Source organism: Pimephales promelas, chromosome 2, assembly GCF_988280905.1.
Source record: "Pimephales promelas chromosome 2, fPimPro1.hap1.1, whole genome shotgun sequence".
Taxonomy (NCBI): domain Eukaryota; kingdom Metazoa; phylum Chordata; class Actinopteri; order Cypriniformes; family Leuciscidae; genus Pimephales; species Pimephales promelas.
Window position 1 is genome coordinate 42,208,995 of NC_142770.1, and position 11,635 is coordinate 42,220,629.

The 11,635-nt window shown below is 42.6% G+C and overlaps 1 protein-coding gene across 1 annotated transcript; it reads right to left on the reverse strand.

Annotated features, from left to right (window-relative positions):
* Nucleotides 1-8,006: 8,006 nt before the first annotated feature.
* On the reverse strand, nt 8,007-11,344 carry LOC120479993 (uncharacterized). The gene is made up of 2 exons (XM_089122588.1): nt 8,824-11,344; nt 8,007-8,739 (listed from the first exon to the last, which is right to left on the reverse strand). The coding sequence occupies exons 1-2, from the start codon at nt 10,283-10,285 to the stop codon at nt 8,561-8,563; spliced, it is 1,641 nt and encodes a 546-aa protein (XP_088978714.1). The 5' UTR covers nt 10,286-11,344; the 3' UTR covers nt 8,007-8,560.
* Between the last annotated feature and the right edge of the window lie 291 nt (nt 11,345-11,635).

Below are 11,635 nucleotides of genomic sequence, written 5' to 3' on the forward strand. Positions count from 1 at the left end.
CTGTGGTGTATGAGGCAAGACCTACCTTATAAGCTGTGTTTCGGTTAATTTATGACTCGATGAGCTCCACGCCGGCGCCGTGTTGTGATTATCTATTGTCCGTTAGCTAAATACCGTATTTAGGCTACTTCTTTATTGAATCCAGGCAATTGGTCGATTATACATTTATTAAAGGAACACTCCGACTTTTTGGGACTTTAGCCTATTCACCATATCCCCCAGAGTTAGATAAGTCCATACATACCTTTTTCATCTCCGTGCGTGCTATAAGTCTGTTTGACGCACCCACCGCTAGCCGGTGATCCACTTGTCCTGTCTGTGCTATCGATGGGATGGCCGTATCCTTCAGCACATTATGGTCCGTGTGGCAAATTCCATTTTTTTCAAAATAATCGTCCTCATTGAAATGTACCGAGCAAACATAATGTCCCTTGATAATCTATTTAGGTGTGTTTGGATCAATATCCGAGTAAGTAAGTTAGCCATTTCTTCATCCAGTCAGCGTTTTTAGTTGGAATTCTGTGAAACATGGTATTACGTCCCCTGTTTACTGTCGCAGCTATTTACAATAGAGCGAAAACCCATGACTAAACTACGCTTTTACTATTTATAAATTGCTAAATCTGTTACCCAAACTCTGAGCGAACTCTCGGCTCCTCACCACGGCGTGTCTCCGGTGATGCGGTTATCACTCCGCCAAAGTAGCAGTGCTTCGCCTTCAGAGAATAGTTCCCAGGTTTTATACGGTTAAAAGATGTCTGTGTCTCATTTGACTTTGTTATTTGTACAGTCTGTGACTATACAAATCACAACATGTAAATAGGAAAATGTTTGCGTTATTTTGTCACTCATTTGGATTAGTATGAAAGCTGCAACCATTCATATCCAGTCTTTATGCTAAGCTAAGGCTAGCGGTGGGTGCGTCAAACAGACTTATAGCACGCACGGAGATGAAAAAGGTATGTATGGACTTATCTAACTCTGGGGGATAAGGTGAATAGGCTAAAGTCACAAAAAGTCAGAGTGTTCCTTTAAAATTAAGATAAAATTAATACAAAAATGAAATTCACCTTAATGAAAGGCTTTATGCTTTATGTTTGATGTGAAAGTTTTAAAGCAGTCCTTCAGAGGCGCTTTCAGAGTGATCAAGTCCGTAACGGGGAACTGTCACGAAACATTATTTATCCCTCATAAATACATACACGAAAAATAAGACAAAATTAATATTTTATGTTCTGTGGAGATGAGCCAACCGTGGGTAGTATTACTTTTTACACTTTTGCCACCTAAAAGTAAAAGGTTTTTTTGTGTGTGTGTCGTATATACATAACTGATGTGTTTTTCCCTTAAATATAAACGCGTGTGTAGTGATATTTTTCAAATATCTAAAGGGGGCATGGATAAGATGTTTCAATATACTGATATTAAATGCATTTTCTGAGAATTTACATTTCAAGTTTCTTTTTTCTTTTTTTTTTTTTACCTCAAATGTCACGTCCATGCTGGAATTGACCATTTTTAAAGAATATATCCTCAACTAGTTTTGTGATGTAGGTAGGTCTACATATTTTATAATGTTAACTTAAAATAATACTATAGTAATTTAAAGATGTGGTAGCATTAGATTTGGACAGGAAGGATAACTCTGGGAGTTAGAAGGGGTGTGTCTAAAATGTTGCCTTCTCACACACATTTCTGTTTCATATAGCATGTCAGACAGCCATCATTTCTGCTAAAGAAAATGACAAAAATAGTAACGCACATTAAATTGGATGTAACTTTAATCCAATTACTGGTTTGGAAATAGTAACGTACTTTTTACTGAAAAAAGTGTTCAGAGTCAGACTAGAGTTACGCATTACTAAGTAACGTGTTACCGGCATCACTAATTGTATATAGGCCTATGTATGTACACATGTTTGTTTAGTTTAATTGGGTTGGGGTGCCGTGGAAAAAAAAAAAACTACAAAGGGATGCCTTGCTTTCAAAAAGTTTGGGAACCACTGAGCTGGAGAGACTGAGCATGCGTGATCGCACCGTTTGTATCGACCTTTCTTTCGCTCAAGTTATGCTGTAATGATACATGAACACAGGTGAACCGAGGACTTAAATGATGGGGCGAATTTCTGAAGTTGTGATTACAAATTACTTTATTTGAATGTATTATTATCCGCCTGGGTAATAGAATTGACATAGTTATGTGAGGACATAAAAGAACTGGTGAACCGATTTTTTGAACCGGTTTGTGGAACAGAACCAATTCCCATCATTGTTTCATTCCCGCCAATAGAAGGCACAGTCATGTTCTCATGTATGAGGGGGAGATTGATCTATTTAATTCTAGGTTGAATATTATTAATTAATTGATTTTGATTTGAATCAAATGTTTATGTATTTTGTATTATTATAACTTCTGGTTTCTCTTGTAAGGATTTTGGCCAGGCGAATCAATTTTTAATTTGTTTTATTGAACACACCCACTTCCACGAGGAGCGCGCGCTGAGGAACAAAGGACAATAGCTGTGTCCCAAAGTGAAGGCCGCGGACTTCGAAGGATGCAGCCTATTCGTACTTGGAAGGACGCACCATGTAGCCGTAGGATTTGTAATTGCGCTACCAGGTGTTCCCCATTATGCTGTCGCCTAGCAACGCGGTGATAGGAGAGCTACAATTCTACACGGCAGAACACTAACGTTACTTGTTGAAATGGAGCAGGAATATATTATTTTTATTTTTATCTTTTATGTTTTACTGGAGGAGATGGTGAGGATGTTTCATCCCCAGCGCCGCCGGGTGATATATCTCCGGCTTGATGAAAACCGGTGTTACGGATCAACTGGGGATCATGTTAACTGGGGACGCGCGCGTGCACGCAAATAGTTTTACCTGGATTTCCAGCAGATGTTAACAGCGACAGATTCGTGCCCTATTTTTCACCGATAAAAACGAATATTTCACCAGTTACCAGTACACGGTATGCAAATAAAGCGCTTTGTTTTTGCAGTGTATGATATTCCTTTGTATTTGACGCATTTTCAAAGAAGTTTAACATACTTTAGTGTCAAGCTCAGAAACCACGCCCATGTTAACAAGGGTCATTCGCTTTCATTGGATGAACAGACTTGTCAGCGCACTTGTGTTGTCATGAGTTCTAATCACAAATAACAACAGATGTAACGTTAGATTAAGTTAAAGTAGGCTACCTAAAAGAAACATAAATTGCAAAGTCATTTACATTTTTTCAACAAGTTGCATTTTTCGATCTGCATATGAAGAGTTCAGATGCAAAAGCCTCTAAGTGCCATTTGAAATTTTCTTCTTTAATGATGATTTTTATCAAACTTGTATATTTAAGTTCAGTAATTTCACTTAAATAAAAAATAAAATTAATAGGTAATTATCATTGCCATTTAAGTGAAATTACTGAACTTAAATATACAAGCTTGATAAAAATTATCATTCAAGATGAACATTTCAATTGGCACTTAGAGGCTTTTGCATCTGAACTCTTCATATATAGCCTAATTTTATAATGGATCAATTATTTTTATCTTATCAGCTTATTTTACTCTTATGATATTTAGATCTCTTTTTTGAACAACCAGCTGTGACGCGTCCATATCATCTATATCACGAAGTTAATTATCTCATGAACTTAATGTAACATTTTCAAAAGATTCATAAAATAAAAAATAATTTCTTTGTTTCTTTCAAAACAATTTTGTATTGCCTACTGCATATTTGTATAAGCATGTAATCATTTGATCAATCAAAACATGGAATTGAGCATTCATGTAGCTCAAACAGTAGAGTGTTGAGCGCGCAACACCAGAGTTGTGGGTTCAATTCCCAGGGAAAGCAAGAACTTATGAGACTTTAGAATGTGTACCTTGAAATGCAAAGTTGCTCAAACATTGTACATTATGCTCAGTAGCATAAACTTGAATGTTGTGTAGCTAGTCTTGTATTGGACATTTAGAGAACACTTTGTCTTTAGTGATTAAAGTCCTGTGAAAAACACAGAGTGTATTACTGAAATAAGCAGAACATATGATATTGTGATGATGACTTATTACAAATATATAGGCCTGATATTCTCTAGCCTATGTCTAATTTTCACCTACATCACTAACCTCTTAATCATTTGTCACCTCACATGAATGTCATGACCCTCTCTAAAACAATACGAAATGCTTTATTGTTTACTTGCTGACATCTTTAACAAAATAAATATTACAGACTAGTCTATGAGTTTTATAAATAAAATATAATGTGTTTGGGCAACTTTTTATGTAATATAAATTATGCCAGTGCTCAAAAGGTCTATAAATTAAGTGTCATTATTGTTACTGGTGTCATTGTTGTTAGGCCATAGACTACCACAGCAAATTGATGCAATTAAAGTTACACAAATCAAAAACTTTGTAGGATAACCATTATTTGGCAGCTGCTCAATAAAGGAACACTAAGAGGAGATGTGAACATTTCTCAGTGAAGGGTGATTGTGTGTTAAATTGCTCTTACTATAGAAAGGTAATACAACTGACATTTATTTTCTAATATACCATGATTTAAATGAGATGGAGAGCAGTAAGGCCAAACTGGCCAATGGGTAAGAAAAAATTATACACATTGCAAAACAAGTAACTGTTCTTCATTAGCATGTAATTCTAACTTATTCTATAGTTTGTTCATCCTTCCTTAGATTGAATGTTCAGAAGGTGAGACTGTGTGGTCAGACCTTCACAGATGGCAAAAAAGCTGTCCTGGCTGCATGCATGCACATTTGCCTATTTTTTTCTTTCTTTTGTTGCTTTCATAGGTCTGTTTAACATTTATAGGGAATGTTCAACAAACATATTCATTAGCTAACAGTTAGCTAATGAATATGTTTGTTGAACATTCCCTATAAATGCTGTGGGTAAATCACTGGATCCATAAGCTATGGCTTATCAATTTTCACCACTCTTTATGAACATTTATGGAGTGTACTGTATGCTTTATGTTTTAACTCATTCCTCAGAAACATTAAAATTCATAAATAATAAATAAATAAATGCTTGACATGTCCCTTTAACCACAGCAGTATTGCTGCTCAATTTTAATTAAGCCACAAATTGGCATCATAACAATAATCTGCGAATACACAAGCACTGCAAATACACAATGTCAATAGTATAATTTATTTAATATATTTACAGTTGTCATCAGATACAAATTTTATTGAAACTAATGTAAAAAAATAATGTGGGCGTGGTCTGTGTGTCGCGAAATTAAAGCACATTAAAACTTCCCTTAAAGGCGTCTGAAACATACAGCGGAGCAGCGCAGAGTAAACATCAGAGCCAAAATATGATGCAAACATTTAACAATAAAATGGAAATCTTTGGAAATCTGCTCAGTGAAAAAATAGCTGTGACGAATCTGTCACCGTTTAACATCTGCTGGAAATCCAGGTAAAACTGTCTGCGTGCACGCGCGCGTCCCCAGTTAACATGATCCCCAGTTGATCCGTAACACCGGCTCGAGGTAAGGGAGTCATTTTATAATTTAATAACTTATTTGCTTCATCCCAATTCAGAAGTTGCGAATTTCATTGCTGCAGAACACTTTAAAATGTACTTAAGTATTGGATGTACTTGAGTAATGTAATCCCATATGAAAAAAAAAACTGCATGGTTCATATACAGCAACCATATATCTTCCTTGCTTAAATTGGCTAGAATTACCTTACGTGTTTCATGTAAGACCAATACATGTCCTATAAAAAATCAGACCGATTATGTCCCCTTTCATACTAAATAGCACACATACAACTTATAGGGGATTTTTGCATCATATATGAAAACTGTAAGTCTTATATGAGTTGTACATGACAAAATACTTGTAGAAAACACACAATATTCATATACAAATCATTTAAAGGTCTTATATTGAATTATATGAATTTTACATGACAAACATATGCAATGGTATATGGTTTTATTAGAAAATAACTTAAATTCATATACAAATCATTTAAAGCTCTTATATTGAATCATATGCTAGTCAAATTAAAGTCATATAGGATTTATACACATTTTGTGTCATTTTTTTATACTTATAAAAAGTGTGTCATACAGATTTCATGTTTAGATGACCAACATCACTTATATGAAGTTTGCAAATTTGGAAATTGTACAGTGCAGAATTCTGTTCATTGAAAGTAAAAAAAGGCAAAATACAAACAGTGGTTTTAACAAACTATTTATTTTATTAACGAACAAGCCCCTTTACATCATAGGTTAACCTTTAAAATAAACAATGAATGCACAATATAGGCATTTCTGTCAAATGGTCTGTCATACTTCAAATCCTGAACAGTGAAGTTTCATAGAGCAGGAACGGCTGTGCAGATCCAACTTCCTCTAGCTCAGTCATTCCCAAAGGCGGGGTCCCGACCCACAAGTGGGTCGCGGAAGATTTTGAATGGGTCGCCAAGTCGAGCACTATTTTTCAGTGTGCTATATATACTCTCTAGATCAGGGCTATTCAATTGGCGGCCCGCGGGCGATTGTGCGGCCCGCCATTCATCTCCATACGGCCCGAGGGCACCCCAACCTCCCTCCTCCTATTTTCTGGTGGTGCGGCTAAATTTGGTTAGATATGCGTGTGGCCGCAGTGGCGCGTGCAGCTGGACGACTATATGCACTGTGTGTGTACCATGAGCGCTCCGACTGACCTGAGAGAAACATTTACAGTCCGAATATTTCAGCAGTTCTTATGTGTGTCCCGTATTTCTGTCGACTGAACCAGCGATATTAATCATTCGTTGGTTTGATTATTTCCTTTCCATGAATTGGCCAAACGCGCATGCATAAAGGTCTGAAACGATTCGGATTCGTTCACCTGAAGCGGTTTCTCGGTCAGTGATAACAAATAGAGAACAAAACAGCGCTGGTTTCAGTTGTTTCACTAGTTTACTTTGAACTAGGCACCACGGCCCAGGGGATAACGAAACGCAAAGCTTAGCTAAAGCCCGGACACTATTATTAAACAGCGTTGTGACATCTTAGTGAGAAGCGTTTCAATCGGACACTCCTCTCTCTTACAAACCACAAATCTCTCAATGATTTTATCTAGTTTTAAATCGGATGAAACAGCCTTAACATTCCCAATAAATGTGGAATATTTATATTGAATACTATGTTATAGTCATTTATATTGCATAATTTAGATAGGGGGGTAGAGGAATGTATTATTAATTAATTGTGTGTATAGTTTTTTTGTTTTTACCTGTTTAGGCATTTTTTTTATACAGTGGTAGTGAGCCATGCATGGTTACACAGTTTCACTGTCAGGATATTTTAATTTAAGCCTAATTATTATAGTAAATTGTGTACACTGTAATGATGAGAATATGAAAACAGTGAGATGTCCTGTCAACTCTTCATTTCTCATTTAACCTATGCATTTCGCTCATTGTCAACAACAGGTTAAAAAAGTGCTTTGTCAAATATCTGTATCTCTTTTAAATAGTTAACTGGAAGCTTAACTGACTTTAAAAATGATCATACATATTTTGTTAATGCATACATTCTCTTCGTGATATATGAATAGGCCTTATGTTTATTGGGTCACAAAGATTTTTCGACTTTAAAATGTGGGTCCCCAGAAAAAAAGTTTGGGAAACACTGCTCTAGCTAGTCCAAGACTTTGAAAAAGGTCCGTTCCACCAGCGGGGAGTCCCTCCCCGGACGAGCGCGCCGGCCCCCCGAAATTTTTGGGGGGCCGGCCGGCCGGCGGCGCCCCCGGCCCTCGCCCGGCGTGGGGGGGCGCCGACGGGAGGGGCCACAAGTTTCGGGACCGCAGGGGCAGTTCCGCCTCGACCCCCACGGGGGAGCCGTCCACGGAACAGCCCGCGAACCCACTAAACGTCCGACCGGACGCCTTGCGACGGGAGGAGGAGGAGGTGGTGGTGGTGGGGCTCTCTGGGGTCCCCGGGGGGGCATCCTCACCATCCACGGCTGCCTGGAACAACGCCCGCTGTTCCAGGGCCTGCTTGGCATCCAAGTTCAATGCGTAGAACTTGTCAGCCGTGGAGGTGTCGTGGCACATGAACCGTGCCACTTTGTGCCGGTCCCCGGGGCTGATGGTGTTCTTGGCCTGTTCAGAGAGAAAAGCACAGTTGGAAACAAACACCCTTACGTCACGAGTTCACAAGGCAGAAAAGCACGGGCTGGAAAACTCACGTGGGTTGCGATGGAGGTCCTGACATCTGTGAATGTCGGAGTTCCCGGCAGTTCAAGCCCAGCCCATGCCTCCTGAAAATATTGGTTCAGGTTCTTGCAGGGGCTGGGCTTGGAGGTGAAAAAGAAATACTGGGCGTCGCCACCACCCACTAGCTCCTCCCTCATGGCCAGGAACTCCGTCATCCACTAATATTCGGTCTCCGTCACGGGCAGCTGAGCGGCCCCGAAGGCCTGGTTCGTCTTGTGGGTTGAAATCTGTGGAAACAGCAACAAACGAGCAGCGTAAGAGAATGACAGAGACAGAGAGAGAGAGAGAGAACATTTAACATTCAACTCACATTAATCACATAGCACCCGTCCATGGTCGCCTGGCGCGCTGCCTCCACCTCCGCAATGGTCATGTTCTGAAACACCCCACCGCGATGCCCGTAGATGCAGGCCAGGTAAGCGGTGAGGTGCCCATAAAATGACCACTGGTCCTTCCTGTCAAGGGTCACCTTCAGACGGGCTATTGAAAAACAACAACAACAAAAAATGTGTTAAACAGAGTGCTACGCAAAGGTTTAAGAGCTAAGAGGAGGCAAAAACTTACCAAGGATTTCAGGAATGGCGGCCCTGGCGGAGGCAACGCACTGGCGGAGAGCGGCCTTGGGGATCAAGTGGCACTCCTTGGCCTGTTTGACCCCAACCTCGTGGACCACCACTCTCCGCCGAACCGAGCGGATCAGGCTCTTGATCTCTCGGTTCAGGCCGACCATGATGGTGCGGGAGAGGCGGCAGGTGGGCGGCGGGGTCTCGGAGATGTACATCAAGAACTGCGACACGTTCTTTAGGTACATCTGGATGGTTGGCTCCGCGATCTTGGCCTGGTTGAGGGACTGGTGCCAAGACCGCATCCTCGCCGTCTGGTTGAGAAACCCAAAGCTCGCCAGGTCGGTGTGCCCCGCCGCCATGAATCCTATGAAATTCCTGATGCGGAAGATCTTCGACCCCACGTTGTTCACCAGCCTGGGAGTGGGGTCGGCGCCCTGTTGATGTCCGTGGAATTCCTCCAGCAGGACGTCTGCAAAAAGAGAGACACAACACACAACAACATACAGGGTCAGAACAAAAACACGGGGGTCAGAAAACACTGTCCGCAGAGGGAGAAGCCACAAAGCAATAATAACGATAATACATTTACTTAAAAAACATTTAAAAGTTGCTTTCTCAAAGCACTTTACAGACAAACATAACAACAGAAAAGCTACACACTTTAAACGAACAATTAAGCGAGTTAAACAAATCATCAGGTAAAAGCAATCATAAAATAAATAGTACTCACTCAGAGCTGGCACGTGGTCGGGGAAGGGATGCCTCTCCTGCTGCGGAGACGGCTGGGCAGGGGAGAGAGGCTGGGGGACCCCGTCGTCCGGCTCTTCCGAAGGCCCGGCCTCTCCTTCCTCTTCGTCGTCCCCGCCGCCGTCTCCCTTCTCGGGGGACCGGAGAGCGGACAGGAGCCTCCCCGTCACCCTCGCTACCTGGGAAGAGGGGGTTGACCTCGACCTCCTCCTCAGTCGCTTGTAGCGGCGGGTGACCTCCTGTAGCGCCTTGCTCAGGGTTTCCACCTGGAGGTGCATGTCTGCCAACTGGTCCCTGACGCACAGGCAGGCTGGGTTGGCGCAGGGTGGAGCAGGGGCGTCCGCCACCTCCTCCTCCTCCACAGGCCCCGAGACGTCCTCCTGATCCAGAGTCGAGGCCAGCGGCACTTCAGGGTTACTCGCCCACAGGTTGGCCAGGTCCTCCAGGATTTTCCTCCGCTTGATTGAAGCCAACGTCTTCTTCCGAGTCGAGGGAGATAGCTCGCTGTGGCACTTCAGGTGGCGGTCCATCCGGGCGGTGGTCTTGCCACAGGCGGGCACCGGGCAAGTGCCCTTCCGGACGTCCACCCTCCCGGAAGAAAGGGCCAGCAGCAGTTTCCTCTCCTCCTTGTTCTTCACAAGGTGGGTGTTGGTCAGGTGCTGGCTCAGCTGGTGGTAGGGTCTGAAGCAGATCGGGCAGTCTTCAATCGCCATGTCGAGTTCTTGCTGTAAAAACTGACCCGTGCAGGGCTCTTTTATACTCTTTCGGAGGACACTTTCAACTGAGATGGACTGTCCAAAGTGAGCTGGGAGCGGCCGTCCAATCGGCAGGGGGGTTTAGGCCACTTTCAACTGAGAGGACCGTCCAACGTGGACTGGGGGGGGCGGTGTCCGGGCCACCTTCAACTGAGAGGACCGTCCGACGTGGACTCGGGTCGTTGTTAGGGGTTTTCTGGGCCACTTTCAACTGAGAGGACCGTCCGACGTGGACTGGGAAAGGTCGGCAGGTGGGGTTTAGGCCACTTTCGACTGAGAGGACTGTCCAAAGTCAGCAGGGAGTTTTTAGGCAACTTTCAACTGAGAGGACTGTCCAGAGTGGACTGGCGTTTTCTTTTGAGGCTAATAATACATCATTTATGACTGTAATGTACATCAATGTGTGGATTTTAATTAAAATACAGTGATCAAAACTATTGTGATGTTCAATAGAGTGTGCTTAGTACAGTATCTAGGTGAAAACAGTCACCATTCACATTTTCCAGTCACCATCCACATTCAATGGAGGGGAATAGGACGTTTTTCTCGGGAGCCGCTTTCTCCACGTTCCAGGCACTTTAATATATTTGCAGTGGAGGATAAGGCCTCTCCAACGAGCCCACCCATGATGTCCAACTCGCCGGGGTCACCGAGATACGGGCGATTTAGTCCCGAGATTCGGCGGCCGCCATTTTGGAGGGCTGCCGCCATTTTAGAACGCGCCCGACGGTTTTCAGCTCATATCTCCACGAAAACGCGGCCAAACGGGACGATTTTACCATTCTCTTCTGCTCAAATAGACACTTCCAAAGAGCCCACCCACGGCTGGATGCGTTGAGTTTTAGAGCACGGAAATTCACGTTTTATGCTCTAGCTCTGGCCCCTGGGGGCCCACGGGGCCGTGGGTGGTCTCCCCGGAAAGGTCCGAAAAGGTTCTAAACGAGATTCAAATTTGGTGTCCTTAGAAGCAAGTGGGGCTTCATAAACAAGTTATACGTTGCTGCTCCTTTGAGCTGAGATCTGGACATCCCACGTAGCATTTATGCCATTATAAAAATAGGGACGGCGGAAATTTCGGGACGGCGCTTGGTGCCACAGACTCAGGGGGCCTCTGAGTGCAGTAAAACAATTTTTATCATGAAAAAAAAAACTTTAATTAAAATGTCCATTAATATAGTGGGTTATTGGACGTATAGGGGGTTCACGGACAGTGGAATCATGGGATGGCGCTTGGTGCTATGGACACCGCGGGGCCTGCCGAGTGCAGTAAAATAGTTTTCATCAAGGCAGGACCTTTAATTGCAAAAT

Bases quoted from the DNA above. Each gene is read 5' to 3' on its own strand.
- LOC120479993 (XM_089122588.1), bottom strand. From the start codon at position 10,285: ATGGCGATTGAAGACTGCCCGATCTGCTTCAGACCCTACCACCAGCTG. The intron at 8,740-8,823 runs GTAAGTTTTTGC...GTTTTTCAATAG, and splicing joins CGCCATTCCTGAAATCCTTG to CCCGTCTGAAGGTGACCCTT.